At 38.4% G+C, this 23,986-nt stretch overlaps 2 protein-coding genes across 3 annotated transcripts in view; one reads left to right on the top strand and one right to left on the bottom strand.

Moving 5' to 3' along the window:
• Window positions 1-23,986, bottom strand: part of PsGEF (Protostome-specific GEF) — a 194,187-nt gene that overhangs the window by 37,902 nt on the left and 132,299 nt on the right. The window contains exons 10-14 of one of the 2 annotated variants that reach the window (XM_087340636.1): window positions 16,457-16,628; window positions 15,361-15,408; window positions 13,298-13,502; window positions 11,779-12,094; window positions 2,053-2,244 (exon numbers count right to left, since the gene is read on the bottom strand). In XM_087340636.1, coding sequence (XP_087196762.1) covers window positions 2,053-2,244; window positions 11,779-12,094; window positions 13,298-13,502; window positions 15,361-15,408; window positions 16,457-16,628 — 933 coding nt within the window. The remainder of the gene's footprint in view (window positions 1-2,052; window positions 2,245-11,778; window positions 12,095-13,297; window positions 13,503-15,360; window positions 15,409-16,456; window positions 16,629-23,986) is intronic. The other variant, XM_087340637.1, reaches the window with a different exon arrangement.
• The window catches only part of LOC110838375 (lipase 1), a 113,060-nt gene continuing 100,503 nt past the window's right edge, over window positions 11,430-23,986 (top strand). The window contains exon 1 of the mRNA XM_087340639.1: window positions 11,430-11,567. The gene's annotated coding sequence lies outside the window, so the exon portion shown is untranslated. The remainder of the gene's footprint in view (window positions 11,568-23,986) is intronic.

The following is a 23,986-nucleotide window of genomic DNA, read 5'->3' as shown; positions in this document are numbered from 1 at the left end:
ATTAACGACCTACCATTAAAGGCGTCCCACTTTCTCCTTCCATCTCCCTGAACTGTAACACGATATTAATTAAATCGCTGGTATCACCGCCAAGTTAAATATTTGTGGAATTACACAGATACTCTCCTGATACAGAACAAACTATATTCATGGTCGAGTCGCATTCCAGCTTCGTATTTAAAATTCCTTGGGTTCAGTTTTCGGCCCGGAGACATATTATCCTGATCCTGATTTTTAATAACTTCAGTCTTTTCTGTCAAATTTCAAAATACTTCCCTAAATCAGGCCATGACAGTTGCCCTCAATATACTTTTCTGTCATTTATTTAATCAAACATTTGATGCCGAATGATCTTATAATTATAAAGCATCGTTAAATTAATCAAGAAGAACAAGGTAGTATATTTGCGTCATATTGTGAATTAGGTTAATATTTTAATATTTTCCGTCAAATCACAATTTTAATAAGATAATAAAATGTAAAATATTTAAAATATCATTTCACGTTCCGCATCGAATGATCGATTTACAAATTGGAACGTCTCTTACGACATGTTTCGGTTATATTTAACCGTCCTCAGGTATAAAATTAGATTGGTAAAATTTAAAACTCGAATTACAATAATTTATAATGTTATGCAGTTTATTGAAATATTCTTATCAGATTACTCTTATATATTAGAACGAAGGCGTGGTTTATCTGATGTTCAATATTAGTCGGTGATGAGTTGATAGAGGCATGACGTGTCTGACGGAAGACATCTAGAAGTATTACTGTGTCGGGTCGAGGTTTAATACTGTAATCTGATAAGAACATTTCAATAAACTGCATAATATTGTAAATGATTGTAATTCGAGTTTTAAATTTTACCAATCTAATTTATACCTGAGGACGGTTAAATATAACCGAAACATGTCGTAAGAGACGTTCCAATTTGTAAATCGATCATTCGATGCGGAACGTGAAATGATATTTTAAATATTTTATATTTTATTATCTTATTAAAATTGTGATTTGACGGAAAATATTAAAATATTAAGAAGAACAAGTCTTACGTCTCCTGCAATTGTCTAGCTTTAGCCGGACGAGATATAGAAATCCACGTACGAGGTGTAATAATTAAAATTTTGGAATTCCTCAGTGAAAGATGCATTTAATTACACAGTAATTGCTGCAGTCACCTTTGAAGTAATCTCCTTGCGCATTAATACACTTAGTGAGTCGGTGTTTCCAATGCTTAAAATATTTTTGGAATGCTCTTCAGAATGGTCTTCGCGTGTCTCTGAAGTTTGCAATGTCTGAAAATCTGCGACCCCTTATAGCGGCCTTCAATTTTTGAAATAGTAAAAAGTCTCACGGGGACTAATTTGAATAATATGGTAGATGGTCTAATTTCAGTGTCGGCGTTTTGGCCAAAGAGTCCCGGAAAACGTGTACATCATTAGCAGGGGGCCTTGCCATGATACGAGATCCAAACGTGAAGCCAAATTCCAGGTGTTCCCCGACGAAGAACCTCACATAACCTTGACATTATTTCAAAATATCATTTCCGGTTCACTGCTCGACCTCGTTCAACAAACTCAAGGTGAACAATGCCCTTGTGAGCATTGTCTTCATGTGTTCCCGATCCTTTTTAAACTCTTTACGCCACTCAAAGACACTCGACTTTTCCATAGCGTCAGCATCACAAGATCTGCTAATATCTGCAGAGTTTTTAATGGCGATTTAGCATATCTTTGAATAAAACGTGATGTTAACGCGTTGCATAAGCATCCCATCACTCATTTTCCAGCAGAGACGAAGACTCTTGCTTGTGTAACTTCGCCATTTCTTCTTATCTGCTCCACCAAAACCGAATACGCGACCAGAAACACGTCGTTTACGCTCGGCCACTGATAATTAGCTACTGGATGTAACATACAAGCGGAAATTCAGGTCACTCCATTGCCACACCTCGTATTATAACCAAAAAGCGAGAAGCCAATCCTCAATGCCGGAGTTCTATGACTAGAAGGACAATGTCGGGTGTTTCAAGCCGACCACGCACTGTACCTCCTCGGCATTCTGGAAGAGGGTGTAGTGCTCGCTTGCGTTGAGAAGGTCCCGTCTCTCGGACAGCGGCACGAGGAACCTGCTGAGGCCGTACTGCAGACACAGAGAGTAGTTCTGTTCTTTGTGCAGCAACTGGTACACGGCACTGCGCCGAGATTCCTCCCTGTTCAGCGGATCGGTCTGAAACAAGATCTGTTTGTATTCAGTATTCAGGCTTTTGCGAGAGAAAAGGCAACAAGATGGCGGTTAAAAGAATACAAACCTTTCTCGCGTGACCCTAAGTGCAAACATTGACATGTAACGGGATGGCTTTACTATATTTCGCTTTTACTCGCCTGCGTACAGTTATTTTTAATTGCCTTTCAGAAATATATATTGTTTAAATCTTGTCCGTCTAATCACAATAAATTCTTATTAAATATTAAAATATTACAATAATTAACATTTAAAATATTTAAAATGTTAAATGATGTTCTTTATCGAAATATTCGATTTACATTTACATTAATGTAATTTATAATGTATTTTAAATATTTTAAAAGTTAATTATTGTAATATTTAATAAGAATTTATTGTGATTAGACGGACAAGATTTAAACAATATATAATGTAAATGTAAATCGAATATTTCGATAAAGAACATCATTTAATATTTTAAATGTTAATTATTGTAATATTTTAATATTTAATAAGAATTTATTGTGATTACTGATAAATTCGATTTACATTTACATTAATGTAAATCGAATATTTCGATAAAGAACATCATTTAATATTTTAAATGTTAATTATTGTAATATTTTAATATTTAATAAGAATTTATTGTGATTAGACGGACAAGATTTAAACAATATATATTTATTATATCACAATATGACGCAACTTTACTATCTCATGCCTTTCAGAAGTTGTGTCACTGAGTGCCATACTTAACACAGCAAAGATAACATCCACCAAAGAATAACGATCAGCGATCCAGCTGTAGTCGAAGACTGTAAACAGTGAGGACATTTACAGAAGAAAAACATTACATTACATCAGCAGGATCAATGGACGAAGAACTTGAAGGGATGTTGAAGGAAGAGTTCGTCGCCTAATTTCAGCTGCTATCTCGACGTTTGCCTGGACAACCTGAGAAAAAATGCGAAAGCCTGTATAGGTGGTCTGCAGGTCGAGATTTGAACCTTGGCCTGCCGAACACAAAAGAGTGAAAACCATTGGACTGATGAAGAGATTAAAGGTGGAACCGACGAATATTTCGAGTTTAGGGAGCAGGTAAACAAGAGTACCAGAGACAACAGAAGACTTAATACTTACGAAATTTCGTCAGAAATGAACACCAGTAATGGAAAGAGTGGTACAAGAATTATTTAAGAATCAACTGAAAATATTCTACTCAGACTGCGTTAAAAGATTTGTGGACAGATGCAACATCTTTGTCCAGTAAGTGAACTGTCAATACTTTCATGCAGCGATAATTAAAGAAAAAGTCAAAAGTTCCTAATATCGTGTGGGCGAAGTCTCGCAGTCGCCAAAATATGCCAAAGGTTTAAACAAGCCAGTGCCAATATTTTCACACTTCAGCCCTTCTCGAGAAGCCACTCAGCTAGTCAAAAAATTATCCGCCTTCTGTGGAATCCAAAATTTTATTACGGTATTTACAAAAAGCCTGCCACCAATATTTATCCCAAATCAGATAAATCTAATCAACATTATTCTATTTTCTTAGATAAATTTTAATGTTATCCTCCATTTACGCCTAGCTTTTTCCGGGTGTTTCCTTCCTTCAGGCCAGGTAATCAAGACGTAGATTATGTTTTCTGACCAACAGGAAAACGTCTTTTGGACAGTCCACGGCTTGAAGAACTTCCACTGACTAGCTAAGTAACATCACTAACTTAAATGAACAAAATTAGATAACGGAACTGAGTAACCAGCTCACCGACCGTCTGACCCACTCATTGAACACCACGCCAGAATTATTACTGACTTCAGTTGTTCCGGAAACCCTGTTTGACAACCGGATTATTAAGATATTTATCGTATCCTCTCGTAACATTAAATATTACAGGCTACTTTTGAGCTTGTTACTTACCTTCCATAATTATTTGCCAAATCAAAACTCTGTATGCATTTCCTGCTAATTTTTTAATCTTAGTCCATCTTTTGAGCACAAGTCTGGACTATATTTTCAGTTAGGGAAATTTTTTTAAAAAAAATTCTTTGGCCAAAGTTTTATTCTCATAATTGTATTAAACATAATCTATGTTTCATACATATTAAACCGTGACGGCTATCAGAAGTGGTTAACTACGGACTGGTTACCCGTGACTAATTGCTGTCACGTCCTGATCTGCTCGGAGATCCATCTAATTAGTGTCGGGGGGGGGGGGGGGGGGCTCTTTTACCGGGCTTAAAGCGGCCAGATCCCTAAGATGCTCGCGTATCTCCATCCAGTACAAAGGTTAAGAATATATAAAGCTATACGTCCACTTTCCCATACGTCGTCATGGCTTGATAAAATGACGTGCATTACGGTTTCCTTCATCAGAGTTCTCATTTTTGTTGTTGGTATAACCAACTATGTAAAATTAAAATTCCTCAATATATTATTTTGTTTTCTATCTCTAATTTATTAATATTCATTTAGTCTTTATAATATTATTTAATTTACAGGCCGATTATAAAAAACCACTACAAACATTTCACCCACGCAAGATCACGCTATAAGCGACATACATTTACGAAACAACATTGAATGTGATAACAAAGTACAATTGATCTAGAAGAGGATAACTTTCCGATATTTAATGGACATCTGACGAAGGATTGCATTTAGAATATTACATTTAAATTTATATCGATTATACACCTGAAGATGGTTCATTGAAAACCGAAACATGTCGTGAAAATGATGATGCTCTAATTGTAAATCGAACATTTCGATAGAAAGAGCATCATTTTAATATATTTTTAATATTAAATGTTAATTGTAATAATAATATTTTAATATTTAATAAAATATTTTATTGTGATTAGACGGTTAAAATTAAACAATTACAACTATGTAAACTTTACCAGAAAATATAAAATCATGCACACAAACAAAACTGTTTACACATTAAATGTGTCAATAATTTTGTTCGTGTGCATGATTTTATATATCAATAAACTGCACGGTATGCGAGGTTTCAAGTTTACCAGAGAAATCAATTGCATAATATTGAACTCTACTTTCAAAAAAACAAATATATACGTGCAGGAGTAAGGGAAAAACGTAGGATAAAACAAAAAAAAACATTTAATAATTGTTTCAACTTATGTATTTGTACAAAAAAATCAAATAATAAAAAATACAGTAATCGAGATCCGCAATGCACCAAAAGAAGTCTCCTAATGTGTCAGTAATTCTCAAAATTGCTTACGTCATGTCTCCATATTGCCATACAAATATGGCTCCGTCATATATATGACGTCATGCATACATAATCATAATTGAGAATGTTTGGTAAAGATAAATAACAAATCAAAGGGTGTTTTCGGCTTAAACGGACCAAGATTACTGCATGCATTAGTCTACAAATGAGATGAAAATCACAGTAACACATGTTAAAATAAGGATTACGTAACTAGTAAACAAAACAAGAAAGAATAACTAATTGAAAATAAAACCACGTATACGTGCGAGTAGGAGGGTTTATAAGAAGGTACATATTTTTCTACTGAAGTTGCGTTATCAAACCCTGCTTCATCCGAACATAAAGTATCACCTCCTGACTTGCAAAACTCGCACCGAAAATTAGGCTAATGACATTCCTCCTTGGAAGATTCAACCAAAAAGCAGTCCAATAGTACTGGAAGCCTAGAATGCAACGACGTTGCCAACATTTCAAGATCCAAGAGTGGCTCTCGGTTACAAATATCTATCTTTATGAGCAAGGTTGGTAGCTTGGTTGGCTCATCGTTTGCTGTTTACAGATTCCCGTCATTGTTGGCGGGCAGCTCACTAGATTTGTACATTTGGTATCAGGAGCAATACAAGAAACAGTTGACTAACAATAACACTGAACACTGTTAATAAAATCATGGATTTTAAGTCAAGCGTCTTATGACAATTGGTAAATTAGCATCCACCCTAATTAACGAGAGTGAATTTTACGTTCAAAACTTTTTTATCAAATATTGTTCAAGCTTTACTCCATGTCTGTCTGTCTGTAGCGATTTTCCCTAGAAGGTAGGACCATATGATCAGGGCATTGTTAAGCGACAATGTTACCGTATGCCTTGAAATGTTTAACAACGTACAAGACTTCGTAATATTTATTGTGGATATAACATTAACGGTATGGAGTTCCAAATCGTCTTTTTAGTTACAACATCCATCTCGGTCTTGGTCTGGAGTCACACGTCTAAATTTTAACCATTTCCAACAATTAAAGGTATATTTATAGAGGAACGTAAAGATAACGACACGAGCACGACACGAGCCATTGCCGATTTTTCAGAAAATATTATTCAACGTTTTTCAATGGAACTGTTTAGGAAAAATATCGTTGGAGACGTAAGTTGGGCGAGACTCGTTCGTGGAACGGACGAGCTCGGAGTCAATATAAACAGTTCCATTGAAAAACGTTGAATAATATTTTCTGAAAAATCGGCAAGGGCTCGTGTCGTGCTCGTGTCGTTATCTTTACGTTCCTATATAAATAGTCCCTTATGCTACACCATCAACGTGAGTCCATATTGTAGGACGAAGAGGTGAAGACCTCAGTCTAGAACCTTTGCGAATACGATAATGAACCTTTCATCCCACGAAAGGCGTTGGATTTAGTAACTATAGGTACAATCTGTAAACAAATAACTCGGCTCTTATGAACATATTATTTACTGAAAGCGTGAGGAAAATCAGTGCTGGTGATGAACCGCTCTGAATGATAGGGTGCAGCTGTGAGCTACTGGGACAGCTGACAATGATGACCCCATTATCGACCTGCCCAGAAAGGGCAACTCGAAACAAGGTCAAACCGTGGGGTCCCCAATGTATTCAGAGATAAGGTGTATTTTTAAGTATACGTCACACTTTCGCAAAGAAATGCATTAAGATGCACATCTCATCATTTCATTTATCACGTCGACTGCTTCTTAAGAACGCATCTCCGCCCTCAACTTCAGTGTTTTATCTTGCAATGAAAGTATCTTGTTTTTTTTTACGTTTATTCATCGGAGCTGTCAGATGTGAAAAAAGTAGTCCAATGACAGAACGATCAGTGACGAGAGAATTCGAAAGGAGTGGATGTAATCAGTCGTGGTCTTACTTATGGTAATATCTCAGAATGCGCTTGGAGGCGCTGAAGAAAAGCACGAAGAAACTTATGATTACCAATCGCTGGACCGAGATGAAGCAAGGGATTTTCGACAACGACATTCGGTCACACAAGAGTCATTTTGTTTGACGTGAAAACGTCTTTAAAATCGATGCCGGGTGTGGGGAGGCAATCGCGCCCAAATGAGCGACAGTTTCTGTCGAAGTAATTTCAAACTTCAATAACTCGGCTAAAAATAGACATAACGCCGCCATCTTAGTCTCGTTTTAAAGAGGAAGGATGAAAGTTTGTGCCAGTACCGCTCCGACATTAGTGGCGGCCGGACGTCGCGAACTGCGCACGCGCAAAATGAACCCACGATTTTCGACTTTCCGGATTCGACACGTGTCCATAAACTGGATCATATCTCAGAGACTAATTATCCGATCCGAGCGAACCAAGTGTTGTTTTGAAGAGGAGTGTATATGTTACAACTCATCCTGACCTCCAAGTGTGTATCTCAAAAACTCAAAAAGATACGAGGCTGTGAATTTGAAAAAGTTTGAAAATTTCCCGATTTTCTTACAATGTCGCGATATATGAGGGCAAAGTAAAACTAGAATTACAAAAATCGGGCACGAATGCGTAGATCACAAAATTCCAAAGAGAATGACACGGAAAACGCCGTGCCCGGACCCAAAACCAACGCGCAGTACTGCCGCGAATATAGGCAACGTAAGCGCGCTCGGACAACTCAGGCGGCATCTGACGAGCCTGGGCCAAGTATGGATGTGGATTTCGTTGCTGATGAGATGGAGAGTGCAATGAATTAAACGATTCAAAACAAAATTTTTGTTTAATTTCAATATACTATAACCGATTGACGTTTTCACGAAAATAACTGCGGCAGTGTCCGACACTGCCTCTCCAACTGCCAATCTAAAATATTTGAAACAAATCAACTGCAATCAGCTCTGTATATTCTATGTTTTTCAATAAACGTGAAAGATTTTTAACAATGACTGGTTCATTGAATCGTAATTTTATCATCCGTTTGTGTTCCCTACCCTAAAAAAGATGTATAAACACATTTAAAGAATGAAATCAAGACATTTTAACAAACTAAACCACTACATACGTCAGTACTGGCAATAAGTGAATTGGCGTATCTATTGGAGGTGTTCAAAATGGCCACCATGGCACATTTGACGACGGTTGTCACCAAGTTGTTGCTATTTCTTATTGGGACAACCTGTTTTTTTAGAAAAAACACTGCATTAAACTGGACGACTTAACTTCTGGCTTCGGTTAAGGTTTTGTCATTGAAAGTCGTGTTTAATTTAAAATGCAGCCCTAAACACTAAACATGAACACATTCGTACTCAAAACAAAACCAATGACCACTGAATCCTTACCGCAGAATCCCGTTATTGCAGCTGATGCACAGATTCAAAGTCGTCTCGGCAGTAATTTCTGAAGTTTCTCTTCCGTCGATGAGCATTTGTCACAGGCAAACATTTAATTCATCCCGAAATTTCGTTATCAGTCAGTGTAATGCTTTAGTATACACGCCCATGTAAGGATATCCATTTATAAATGCTACACGAACAGCTAAGTAATGTTCGAGATTGAACACAGGTTGTGTTCGTAAATACGCCACGTTCGCATCTGCAAAAATTTAGAGTAAATGGTGTGAGTTGGGTAAGTTTATTATACGGGGGTGGACGTGTTTCTGATTTCATATTTGTTGTTGGGTTGCGTTTAAAATGGTTCGCTCTGCACAAATTTACAAATTTATCTCAGTTTCGATGTCTGTAACAGTCAAAACATTTAAATACTAATCTGGTTTGTGACCTACTAGATCAATGGGGCAGCCGTCTTTAATGGTTAAGTTCTGTTTCGTAATAAGAATCATACGTCTAGACCTGACGGATAATGGAAACTTCTACTGCACTGAAGAACACATACGTACTCGGTATCCTGAAGATGGAATTAAAAATAACTACCAAAATGTCGTTCACATTATACTAAAACTTTTTACAAATCCTTTCTGGGTGTAAATCAACTGTGGGCTGGGCGTGGTTTCAAGGTCACTTCTTCACGTAGGTCATCATGTACTGTGCCCCAATTGTCGTTGTTTTTAACCAAGACTGAAATTTCTTAACATACTTTAGCAAAGGCTTTCAACGCAATTTTTTTTTTTTTTGGAAATTTGTCGAGTAATTTTACACTTATTACACATTCTAATGGGTGGGATAGGCAGACAGACAGATACGGCAAAGTTAACACGCACCACTTTAAATTTTTTTTGTAAACGCGAAATGCAGAAACATTTTTAAACCACGATGTGACTGTCTTGACAGAAATCACGCTGAACAACGTTTTATTCAGTTCAATCCCTTCTCCAACCTATTCCATTACCGAAACCACTGTTTCTAAGAAAAATGTCACCTTTATAAGGCTTCTGTAGGTCAACTTGTATCACAGGTTTGGGAATCCGTAAAGTGAACAGAGTATGAAGCTGACCATTCATCTCTGTCTTGTATGATGTGCGTAATGCATCAATATTTACCTCAGACTCAAGACATAATAACATTAAATCTTAAGAGGCCCAACCACGTACGAGTCTGGCTCGGCGAGCTTGACTCGTGAGCCGGGCTCGGATATATTTCACCACACTTGCATAGCAGACTCGGCTCGTGACACCCCACCCACAAACAAGTTTGGCTCGATGGAACCCGAGCCAGACTCGTACGTGGATAGTCCGCTTTACGCAAAATGTGCTAGGAGCCTCAAAGGATAACTAATCTTAAGTACAAAACTTACTAGCCAGCTGTTTTTATTATGCATCAAAAACATAAATTTCAATGCTTCTCACCTTCCACAAGGTGTGCTGGGTCTGCGAGAGAAAAAAAAATATTTACTGTAAGGAATCCGGGCAGAAATCAATAATCCCTCAAAATTTAACACTTCACAGGACTGTTAAATATTCCCAACCTTTCGTCTGCCAGACTGTGCCCATTTACGTAATGTTTTGTTACAGTACATTTTAACTCTTCAGTGATATCGAACAGCCCTTATTTCGAAATGTTCTTTTCGATATAAAATAATTTTTTGGTAAAAACCACAGACAAAATTTTAGACTTTTGAAGATGGCTTGTCTTCTGGGTTGTTGCGCCGTGTAGTCTGGTAGAAGTTTACCGACGTGTCAGGAGTCCTTACTGTGTCTCCATCATCAGGGCGATCATCGCCCTGATGATGGAGGTAGCAAGGACCTCTTAAATGTCGGTAAACTTCTACCAGACTACACGGCGCAACAACCCAGAAGACAAGCCATCTTTAAAGAGAACATATCACAGGCGATGTTTCAGTCATGAATCTGCCAAAACAGACGACAAAAACTGCAACAGATAATTATTTATTTATTTAGTTTTTAGAGGCTGACCCCAAGAAACGTGGAAAGATCGATACAAAGGAAAGTTGAAAGTATCGGCAAAACATGGAGGGAAATTAATCTGCTGGTTCAGGAGAGATCCAAATGACGCACTTTCATAGAGGCCTTACGCTTCACTTAACAGCGAAAACGATATATAACTAGAGACAGACTGGAACTAATTCGTAAATTTTATAATTTACTAACAACAAAAAGATCAGCAATTTGTGTCTAAATCCTAACACTCATCTAAAATTGATTATTATTGCAGACAGGGGCAGACTGTGGTATTAAGACATAACACGTTCTCAGCATTAGATGGAGCTGACTGGCCAACTTCATACTCTGACTTAAAGCACTGAAAACATGAAAATAAGGACATAATTTTAGTTATGTACCTAACAGAACTTAACCATTTCCATGCTTAAATTTTACGTAGCAAAAATTCCTTCACTGTATATATTCACGTTACATCAAACTTTGTTTTCATTGCATTTTTGTCAACAATAAACTCCTTTAAAGCAACAATTTGCCGTGACATTGTTTGCTGGTGTTTCTTCCTGTAATCACCAGTTCCTCGTTTGTAGCATGGAAATGGTTAATAGAATATTAGTTTGTGTACTTGTGGGTTATCGGGACACATCGCTTTAAAAATAAGTTAGGTTAGTTTAGTTTAGGTTAGGTTACGGTTGGTTAGGGTTAGGTTAGGGTTGGGTTAGGTTAGTTTAGGTTAGTTTAGCGCTGGTTAGGTTAAGTAGGGTTAGGTTAGGTTAGTTTAGGTTAGGTTAGTTATCATTTATTGAAATAAAATATAATAACTTTCAAGTATGTCATTTATCCACACACATTAACCTAACCTAACCTAACCTAACCTATTTTTAAAGCGATGTGTCCCGATAACCCACAAGTACCTTAATTTGTGATACGCGAAATTACGGAATGAAAACCTGTCACCCCCTCCCCCCTTCACACGATGACTCCAGTACCGACCTCGCTGCTGAACGTGACCTGAGGAAGGTGGAGTCTCCTCTTGCTGAGGTCCAGTGAGGTTGTGGTAGAGGAGCGAGGCGGAGCGGGGAGTGGCACCGTCGTGGTACTACTGCTGAGGTTTGAGCTCCCAACTAGGCCATTAGGACTGACCCGACGATACACTTCCAGGGTGAGCTGGTTTCCACACGACCGGATGAGGCGAAGGATATCTTCCTCCGGCATTGTGACCACGTTGTGCCTCTCCACGAAGATGACGTAGTCACCAGGTCTTAGTCCAGACCTGTCAGCAGGCATACCCGCCTCCACACGCTCCACTCTACAACGCAACACAACAAACCTCTCTGCTCACTGTATTATTCAAGCTACTCGGAGAGCGTTGCTCTCTGAGCAGAGACTCTGCCAATCTTCATCAATCTTCCACGTGTTACTCTGTTCATGACGATGATAATGACAACAGAGATGGTGACTAGAGTATAAATACGCATGCACACCTTATAAATACAGAATATATAATCTGCATAAATTATATGACTTGATGTTCACTTATTGTAAGTACAAAGGCATTTCTGAAAATTTAATTGTGCTAAAGATAAGCAAGTCACAGTCAAAATATTTTTTCCATTTAATTCTTTTAATATTCACTATACTGAAAAAATGTTTTAAATCTAAAGATTTGAGTTTTATATCGTGTCTGAATTTCTTGTACGACGAACTATTTTTTTTGTCAGACACACATTTCAATTAAGAATTATTATATTGCTCACTTCAAATTCAGTCTGTAAACTGGGATAATTAGTGATAAAGTGCAAAACGATATTATTTGTAGAAAATGCATACAAATATTTTATTTTTTTCTGTTTGAGGTCCTGTGTGCTGTTTCGTAATATCAGATTTTTTAAGGTTAGTTATCCTTTAGATTCCCCAAGAAACCAATCTGGGGTATTAACTCCCTATTGCCTGATTGCCATTACTTATTAAATATATTTGCGTCTACCCTCTATATCTGAAGGCAGCCTTCTTCATCTGAAACTGAGCATGTACCATCTGTTGGATCAAGGTATGTAATTGACTGTTTCTGTCTATATTTATTTTTATTTGTAGTGTTCTGTCTGACGACAGGTCCATATGAACAGGATCCTTCCATCCTTTTCTCGGACTGGGACCTGTTCATATACGTTCTTGGCAGATGATCCAGAAGTGGTTTGCCATTGCCTTCTTCTGTGTGTGAATGGAGTAATTGTTGGGATGCCACGGAGAAACCGGGGAAGAAGCCCCCGGAGGAAAACTCCGTGTTGCCTAGACCACGGCCTTGCCCAACACAAGTTATAAATTTGGGCACCACCGGGAATCGAACCCGGGACCCCAGGATTACAAGTCCAGCGTTCTAACCGCTAGACCATTCTTTCTATACGTTGCGTAATTTTCAAAACATTATTTAAAAACGAGAGTTGTGTGTTCGGTCGTAATTGCTGTTTACAGTCGTATGCATTTCAAAGCATCTGCATGTTGAAGCATGTACCTTGGAGGCTGGGTCCACGCGATTGAGAAACCGAACCCTGCGTTCCCATGTCGGGTTAGGCGTCTTGTCGTCGTGAAAGGAGTGCGTCCTCCCTTGTTACCGATCCCGGGTCCCACGGCTGACCCTAAACCTCGTCCTGGACCTGAGTCTCCAGAAGGTTCCAGTTCCAGGTGTCGGAGAAAACTGCTGTCGTCACTTCCTGTTTCTGACAAAAACATGTCCGTCGAGTTAAATGTGCAATGTCACTACTACGTACTTCAGGATACAGTGACCTCCTATAACTGCAATTTATCCAATTGATCGAGACTTTCCGTGCCACGAAGCCCTTCAATGCCGTCATCAAAGAATCCACAAAATAAATACAGTAGAGACCCGGTTATCGGATATCCGATGCCGTGTCGGAAGGCCCCATTTCATCAACAACAAACACATATAAAAAATTCAAAAGTGGTGTTCTTCTCGAGCTTCAAATGAAGGCATGAAAGAAAGGAAAATGAAAGTGTATGAAGAAATGTTAAAGGAAAGGTAAACGAAACTTTTTGTGGCACACGTTACAAAGAGATAAACCGAGAGAATTAACAGCGGAAGAAAATTGCGAAAATCTTCTTCCTTAATTAAAATTTAAGTCAGGCTGTAAAAATATGAATGACGACGACATACAAAGATAAGACTGATAATGACGTAGAAGTTCTTGTGAATTATGCTGGCGACGAAAGTTTAGAAGGCGATAACGAAGGATAAGAGGAAGTTGTTATAGAATGCCTTAGAGACGGATTGATTTCTGTGGAGGCCGTCCTATAGCTTACGTTGAACGTCAGGCGTAGGAGGGACTTCGCCCGCAAAGAAAACGAAGTAGGCTCAGAAGCAAAAGCCCGTTACTAATTTCTTAAAAAAATATATAATTTTTCGTTTATAAATTTACATTATGTAACACACTGTTCTTACTTGCAAGATTTTTTCATTTGATGCTGTATTGTATTTTCTACACAATTTAATAAGTTGAGTTAATATTTACATTCGTCTTTTCCGTTCAGTCTGGTTTAACGAGACTACTGCATCGAGATTGCAGTTTCTTGTTCTTTCAGCCAGGATATTAAATTACGTCACAGAGCAAACTGATTGCGTGTGTGTGTGAGACTTATCTCGCAATAAGTGTTGAAATAACTGACCAAAATTCGTGAAATCTGGCACGAAGTTCAAAGCATTTTAAGTCACTGTTCTACAATAGACCTACATTTAACAGCCAGCTTGTCGAAAATTCCAACACGATAACTAATCGAAATTTTGATTTAGGAAAAAGCCCATGTTCTTTAACAACGTACAGTCCAGTACTGCATCGGGGTAAAGTAAAACATTCTTACGTTTTTCATAGACAGTTTTGTTTTGTTTTGAAGTTTGGAAATAGCAAGTCGAATGCACCAAACAGGGGCCTGAAGGTTGAAGTTTGATTTTGAGAACAGGCTTACAAATTTCGATACAAGTCATATAGTCCCTGTGCCTCAGTACCATGTGAGGACGCGAAGGATTCTTGGATACAAAGGGTCGTGCATTATGTAGAATGACAAAAAGATCGGAATTATATTCAGTAGCAGATATTATGTGGTATTATATTAATTTTTGAGGCTTTAATAAAAAAAATAACATAGAATACGTGATAAGAATGGCAACATGGCAAATTATACAGAGAATAATAAACTACAAACTTGAAGAAAGAAAGACATCGAAGACGCCCTCCGAAGAGACGTATAAAATGTATCGAAACATTGCAAATGACGCAGACATTTAAACAACATTCAGCAACGTGCTTAAATAAGGCTGGAGAATTGAGGTTCGATTCCTGGTACGGTCGAAAATCTTCCTCTTAACCACCACCACATTCCTCGAGGTGAACCACTTTCGTCTCTCTCCCCAGTCAAACCTGCAGATTAAAAGTCTGGAACGTTACCGCTCCATAACCTACTCTATGCGTTATCTGACATCACTTAAGGCCCATCTATAAATCTTATTGTGTCTAAAATAATTGTATATGTAATTTTCGAGTCAGTGCACATTGAAATACTAACCTGTTCCTTCCGTTCTCCTCCTCGCATAGTTCTTCCTCCGTTCCATTGCTGTTGGTAACAAAACAAACAGTCAAAATGGTTTCTAATGCCTGATAACAAAAACAGCACAAAGGGAATAATAAAACAGCGCTGTATTTGTTAACAAAATTACACACACACGATTTATCACTGAGTATTCGTCAATCCTTTGCGCCCTGCCTTAAAATTATTCATGCTTGAAACATACGAGGTGCGATCAGAAAGTTTCCAGACTGTGTCAATAGAGGGCGAACCGGATGTAGTACGAGCTTCTGCCGCTAGGGGGTGCGGCCTACATTCATAGTGAATCAGTGTGCCAGCCGGCATCATCGAATTAGTATTTGTTTCTTAGTTACGGGCGTTTTGGTAGTGCATTACACCGACCCTCCTGCGATTTCGGAATGGCGTGTGCATAAAATTTTGCCAAAGACTCGCCAAAACGGCTACGGAAACCTATGAAATGCTAAAGCAAGCATTTGGGGAGTCCGCAATGGGTCGTGCACAAACTTTTGTGTGGCATTCACGTTTTAAAAATGGCCGAACCTCTGTCGATGATGACGAGCGTTCTGGACGACCATTTTCTAGCACAACGCCCGAAAATGTTACGAAGACAAGCTGACAAAGAAAAATTTCCAGGGATGCTTCCAGGCTTGGCAGCGGCGCTGGGATCGTTGTGTTCACTCCCAGGGGAACTACTTCGAGGGTTATGGATGAATTTAATACCTGAGATAAGTGTACGGGTTTTTATAGGCGCAGTCTCGAAACTTTCCGATCGCACCTCGTATGTCATACCACGAGGATTTCGAGAAGGACCTTTAATGTTAAATTCCTCAAGGTAATTAAATTGTACTGTACATTTCTATGAGAATCAGTGAATCACCCGTATGTTTATTTATATTCGCGTCATCTCAACAAATGTATGGCTTCTAGTGGTGTATCTGGCTGTGAAATGCATAATAATATGGCAACAGAATAAGAAATTTTCAAAATCGCTACTGTCGAAGCTCGCCATAAAACGAACACATGGGCCAACGTAGACATTGGGCTATCATGACGATGCCTGAGGTTCTTAACCGACCTGGTGTGGGGACCACATCAGACTCGTCTATGCTGGCTACTTCCTCGACACTCGAGTCGGACTGGCGCGCCATCACGGAAGGTTTTGTTCCCGAGCCCACCGGGGGATCCCCAGACACATTTTGTGTGCGACCCGCATTCTGTGACAAAAGACGAAATGATCCGCTGATTTCCTGCAACACACGAAGCAAATAGGCGAGTCAGATTTAGCGAAGAATGTACGTATCTCTGAACTCTTTAACCCTAAGCATGTTTCATCAGGGTGATTATACGGGTTTCAGGGTGGGGAGTACACAATTCTGCAAATCAGTTCCTAGGGTAATCGTGCTTCATGGAGGATGGAGGATTTTTTTGTTTATTTCAGAATACGACATCAACTGCACTGATAATGTGGAACGAGACAAATGTTATAGGATGAAAAGACATGTGATCGAGGAATTGATTAATGTGGAACAAATTCGTAGTGGATTATTTTATCGGACCAAGTTCATGGAAATACTGATTAAAACAAATGAATTTAACAGACTATACAAAAACAAATGCCTAACCTTGCGTCATCCAATGAATGGTAAAACCCAAGTGGTCACGTGTATGGAAAGTGACAGATGAAATCAACGTCTTAGTCTCAAAAAATCCTTTTAATGGCCTCTCATTGCTTTGTTAAGAAGTGAAGGTTCAAAGGGGTGAACCACTTTTGTGTGTAATCGCTTATTCTTCTGTTTACTTAATGTAGGCTCTATTTAGTCCGCTCCGTGTACGTACGTGTTTAATTCTGTCTTATTCCTCGACATTCCTTAAATTTAATTTTAACTGCTTGAGTTTTAGGCCTAACAGCATCTGGTTCTTCTCAACCCAAATTTCACTCTCACACGAAAGTGAGTAAATTGTCATCGCTTTAAAGTCATCTTCGTCTCTTGGAGTTTCTTGCCCTGTTGATGTTTCACACATTACTTGAAGAAAAAAATCCTCACGTGGAATTGATTCATTAGGCCTATTTACATTGTAGTGAAGCCTAATGAAAGCGTTTCCTCCCAAGTAGAGTTTAAAGCACGGTCCATAGTCGACCTTAAGATACTCCCTTTGTTTCCATTATCGACTTATGTTTCTCTGTTCAAAGGGATTTTGACGAGTAGACAGTCACGTATACGACCTTCCGGCAGGGGCTGGGTCGTCAAGCCCGCAGCACACGAATGTGCATTATCTGCACGCGAAGTGATGGACGTCGCCACCTACTGATGGCGGCTAAGCAGGGAAGCCACAGATTTTCACTGCATGTTGTGAAAAACAACAAATCAACAACAGGATTTACCAGCTCGCGGCTCAGAAACCACACCAACGCCAAGGGAGCAGAGTCCTTATTAAGAAGCTGATAGTTCCTTGCCGTGCTCACAGGGGCTCTGAACCAAGTCTGAACCCAAACGATTTCAGTCTATCGTACTTATTTAACATCGGTCGTATTCGCATCTGTGCCTAGGTCTCCAAAGTTCTCTCTTTCATTTAGGTTTTACGACTAAAAATCTGTGCATTTTCCAGTATCACATGCCTGCTACATGTTCAGTCACTCGCACTGTACTTGATTTGTTTAGCCTGATCATATTTGGCGAACAGCTCAAATTTGTGTTTTTCAATGTACGTAATCCGAAAAGTGTTCACAACATAAATGTATATATTTTGGTGACAGTTTAAAGTAACGGCAGATTACCTTCGACAACTTTTAAAACTCATGTGAAAACTTAAGTAAGTTTTGCTATAAATTCCTTTACATGTCAATAAAGCCTGACAGACTCGAAAGTGTGGTTGCCTTGTTTACCTTGAAAGGAGAAACATCTGTTATATGCAGAAATTTCCTCCACTGTAACGCTGTAAGACATCTTGAAGACAAAACATCAGAGCTTTCGTTTTCAAAACTCGCAAATTGGTTGTGTGGTTTTCTGATGGCAGACAGCGCGGGGAACTGAAAATTTATGCCACCTATTGAACAAATTAACTTGCACGATTAATCAGAACACTCCTCTAGGGAATTTATAATTTGATACTTTTAGCTATCTGAACTTCTGATTCGTATCCGAGAGGTCCCGTGTTCGAATTTAAATTCGTAGCAGGTTGTACTGGACGTATTTTTGTCATTAATAACAACATAAATAATAATTTAAAAGAGGTAAATAACAGAATATCAATATTGTCTCCTCATTCAAGAAATCTGAAAACAAAACGCTATAGGCTTATTTATGTAGAGTTTCCTGGAAAAAAAACTCACATTTGATCCGATTAAAATCCCTTAAAATTTTGTGACTGGCCTTTTGTACGAAGATGTATTTGTGGTCCGTCAGAGGAGATATAAAAATTGGACGACACAGAGACCGTTCAACCATTTCGATAAGGAAAGCTACATATAATGAAGACCGAAATAAATTACTACACTAGGACAAAAAGGTTTTAACATACGATATAAGAATTATCGTGAAACCCAGACATAGCAATATTAATGAATTAAATATTGAAATAAACACATGCTCATATTTACAAGCAGTAATTTATATGTTAATGTCAGAAGATGAAATTATCAAAATTTATTTCGAATTACTAAAGACGGAGAAGGAAAGGTATTGACAGACCTCGTAAACTCTGTTCTGAAGCTGTTAAAGAGGCTTTTAGCAAATTCTTCAAAGACAGAAGCTCCTTCTTGCGAGCTATTTCCTCATACGAAATCATGTTTTCGACAGAAATCCTCCAGCGTGGAAGATGGTATTTGGGTTTTATTACCCCCACGTCAGCAAAATTTACTGATCAGTGATTTGACATTGTTTGTGTCATCAGTTACGAACAAACAAACATCCATAAAACATGAATAACCATGATACTGAACTGATCCACAGATAACCCAAGGGAACAATGGCTGCACTGGTCATAAAACATGTCTACCACCATATCGATTCACGACAGGGGCGTTCAGATTAATGCCTCCCACGATTTTGATTCCTGGCAGGAGCACAATTCTCTCTTCACACAGCGTGCAGACTAGCTCTGGGAGTTGCCCAGCCTCTTAATCAAAGGCTATCGAAGACTTCTTCCACAGATTGAAATGGCTTCAGCTTGAAGCCTACCACTAATCATGATGATGATGATGTCTAAAATACGAGGAGTTTTTCACATCATAACTCTTAGGCCCCGAGTCTAATTTACCTTTTATCTTTATCACGACTACTTTACACACATTCCTCAGGTTATAATGAGTACAGAGGAAATTCTACTATTAACACAACGAGATAAATGAGACAAAGGTGTTTGAAAGGTCGCGGATGGATACTAATTTTCTTGGCGAGGTTTAGAATGCACGAAACGAGTGCACCTTCTGTGGTTTACAGGCACGTAAATAGCGTTAATATAATTATTTTTATTTATTACGTAGAATTAATCTTTAGATAATTTATTTGGACATGAAGCAGAACTACGTAATTGATTGAATAAAAATTTCCTTGGATATTATCCATCGTCTAGTAAATATAAAACGTAAAAACGACGTTTCGGAGATGGGACTCTATCTCCGTCTTCAGGTTCCTACACAGTTGGGCCCACTAGATAGAGCTAATCCCTATCTCCGGACCTAGTAAATATAAAACGTAAAACGACGTTTCGGAGATGGGACTCTATCTCCGGAGATAGGGATTAGCTCTATCTAGTGGGCCCAACTGTGTAGGAACCTGAAGACGGAGATAGAGTCCCATCTCCGAAACGTCGTTTTTACGTTTTATATTTACTAGACGATGGATAATATCCAAGGAAATTTTTATTCAATTGACTCTTCACCATCGTCAAGAAGTTTTAGATTTGATATACGTAATTGATGATCAGTTGATCTCTAGACCTATGTCATTACAACACGGAACAAAATTGGGGAAGTGTAGGTCTATTGAATATAGGCTTATATACTTTATAAACAGTTATTTGAGATTCTGCATGCCACTTTTTATGTATATACACTTTCTATAAATATTAAAGTTATGCTGTGAACCTAATGACTTTAAAAATACGACGCATAATCGTAAGTTTCTTTTAGTAAACTTTATTTATTTAGTGTTCTGTCTGACGACAGGTCCATATGAACAGGATCCTTCCATCCTTTTCTCGGACTGGGACCTGTTCATATACGTTCTTGGCAGATGATCCAGAAGTGGTTTGCCATTGCCTTCTTCTGTGTGTGAATGGAGTAATTGTTGGGATGCCACGGAGAAACTGGGGAAGCCCCCGGAGGAAAACCCCGTGTTGCCTAGACCACGGCCTTGCCCAACACAAGTTATAAATTCGGGCACCGCCGGGAATCGAACCCGAGACCCCAGGATTACGTAACGGATAACATAATTAAACAGTAACCGCTTAATTACCCTTAAATTTGTCCAGTGTTGCCTTACTCTGCTTCACTTGAGTACTTACACTCACCTGCGAAGGTTTCTTTCGCGAGAAACCTCACGAGTGTGAACGATAACTTCTAGTGAACGCGACAGTTCCAAGCTCCGGTGAAGCTCGACTAGTATTTAAACTGAGACGGTTCAATACAACAGACTAAAGCTGCTATAAGCATATTAAGGACACGTACGAGCCCGGCTTAGAATACACATCAAATCTACTCCAAAAAGACCCAATAAAACAGCACAGTATGTATTACATTTGTTCCACGAGTGGCTTATGCGAGTCTAGATGTCACAGAGATAGTTAACAGCCATTACCACGAATTTCGAAGATGACGGAGTAGAACGGACGTAACATTGCATCTGTGGCACAGGATAAGTATTGAGATACTATGTTGAACAGCTACTGATAAATGACCCAACACCAAAAAATTTGTTACATGATTTTCTTAGCCAGTCTCTCCAGAAAAATGTCTGGAAAAAACTTTAGAAATAAGCCAGAACTTCCTCCCTTTTAATTTAAAATATATAAAAAATTTATATACTTGCTCAATTTTATCAGTCTAATCACAATAAAATATTATTATTAAATATTAAAATATTAAAGTATTAAAATATTACTCTGGAAGTATTGCCGTGTTTGAACTCTTCCAGACGGACGAACCTCCTCCTCTCTTCATTTATGACCGATACAAAAACAACTGCAAAACGTTTCACCCACCAAGATCATGTTAAGCGCGACATACATTACGAAACGACCTTGAATGCGATATTAAAGTACAATAGATCTGGAAGAGGAAAACTTTCTGATATTTGATGGACATCTGACGAAGGATTGCACTTAGGATATTACATTTGAGTTTATATGGATTATACACCTGAAGATGGTTCATTTAGAACCGAAACATGTAGTGTAAAAAGTGATGTTCTGATGTAAATCGAACATTTCCATAGAGAGCATCATTTTAATATATTTTTAAATATTTAAATGTTAATTGTAGTAATATTTTAATATTTAATAATAATATTTTATTGTGATTAGACTGATAAAATTGAGCAAGTATATATTCAACACAATATGACGCAACATTATCATCTCAAAAAAATTTATACTTCAAGATAACATAAAATAAATTGAGACATCAAAATTACTAGACGGATTATGTTAGGACAAGAAAATATGAACTGATCCTATCTACTTTAAATTTTAGAACACTTTATTCCAGACGACGACATCTCGATGCGTTATTTCTTATTAATGTATTTAAGGGCAAAATAAATTGCCATTCCATTATGGACGCTGTTGGTTTACGTGTGCCGGCGAGGCAAATAAGAGAATTTTCTACTTTTAGTGTGAGCAGTGCACTAAGGCATAGTCCTTCAGCCAGGTGCGTCATCGCTGCAAATGACGTATGTAAATCTTTGGACGTATTTAGCACAAACATTGTCTCCCTTGAGCGAACGTTCTCAACAAGGGAAATGATCTAGCTTGGTTATCTGTCTTTTTATATTTTTTAAAGTTTTACAATTATATTAGTGTTCCCTACGTGGATTATTTTGTTTTTATTTATATTCCTTCATTTTTTGCTCTGTGTTAATATTGTTTCTATTTTGGGTTTGCCTGTACTTGGCAGTTATATTTAATACTGTATATTTATAAGTTTAGTTAATCCGTTTGTGTAAGATTTTTAATTTTTATTTCACTATTATTGTATATATTATCAGTGTTTGCCTGTTATTGGCTTCTTGCTGTTGGCAAACACGTAAATAAATTAATTGAATTGAATTGAATTGAATTGAAATAATGATGTTGAAAAACTGCTGAATGTATCATTAGGTAAAGAAAAACAGTTAGCTCAATACTGTTTACTTATGGGAGAAAGTTTCTGTGGGTTAACCGTGAAAGATTTGCAGCGAAAAAACATGGCAGCTGGCTAATATATCTCAAGTAGCATCCAGAGCTGTCTGTGAGGAAACATCAGTCGCTATCTGTTACTATAACTCCCAGTTTCACGCTTGAAAATATTGAAACATATTTTGGTTACTGAAACTGGAACTTCAACGCATCAGACATTCCAGAGGTCGACTATTTAATGTCGACGAGGCGGGTATCACGACTGTGCAGAACACTGAAAGGCAAACAGAAAAATCCACAAGCTTTCGTCAGCCGAAAGAGGAGAGCTCTTGTCAGCCGCCGCCACTTACGAACCTCCCTCAGTCTTTCGCAGAAAGAGTACGAAGCCAGAGTTCTCAGATGGATCTCCACCTGGCATCCATCGCCGGCTGTCATCCGCCAGGGTGGATTTAGCTGGATCCGTTTACTCAGAGGTTCCACCACTTCACCTCGTTTGTCAAACCAACCCAAGAGGATCCTTTTGTTCTGGTAGTGGTCGGTCATTACTCCCACACGCACAATATCGATGTGATACACCTAGGGCGTGAAAATGGGATTTCTATCGAGTGCCTTCCACCAGATAAAACTTACGACGCGCGGGAGATAGAATGTTGGTTGTCAGCTAATCCTTGTCGCATTGTGGTGACTGTTTTTCGAGTAGCTCATCTTATGGGACAAGCATTCATAATGGCAATAACCATGGCTTCAGAGCTACAGAAATCCTGCCTTATAATCCGGACATTTTCACAGAGTCGAGATTTTCTTGCTGGTACAAGAGAACAGGACGCTGCCAGTTACGAGATAACTGTAACCAATGCCTTGGTTTCACCAAGTGTCAATAGACCAGCGACTCGCATCTGTGAACCTGTGCCTTCTACATCTCACGGAGGAAGGCGTACAGTATCGGCTACCCTGCTAACAGGTTCTTCATACAAGAGCACATTAACAGAGTCGATGGCGGAAAGAAAGAGTTACCTGCAAAACGCAGATTAATCTCATCACCAGTCAAAATGTGGAAAAGTAGGACCTGACGAGAAACTTTTCAAGAGAATAAAAAATTATTCTACGTTGAACAGTTTTGATGAACAAGAACCATCGTATATTTCGAGTGATGACAGCGACGGTGACAGTGGTAATGGACACTCAAAGTCCGTTTTGTCATGGTCTACTCTCTGATGACAGTAAAGGCGAAACGTGGATCCAGTGCGAAAAGTGCTTTCAATGGGCGCAT

The sequence above is a fragment of the Zootermopsis nevadensis genome, unplaced genomic scaffold (assembly GCF_977971745.1).
Source record: "Zootermopsis nevadensis isolate Lab colony 2312 unplaced genomic scaffold, Znev_1.0 Znev_ptg000061l, whole genome shotgun sequence".
Lineage (NCBI taxonomy): Eukaryota > Metazoa > Arthropoda > Insecta > Blattodea > Termopsidae > Zootermopsis > Zootermopsis nevadensis.
Note: the sequence above shows the minus strand (reverse complement) of the source record. Positions and strands in the feature narration are given on the sequence as shown.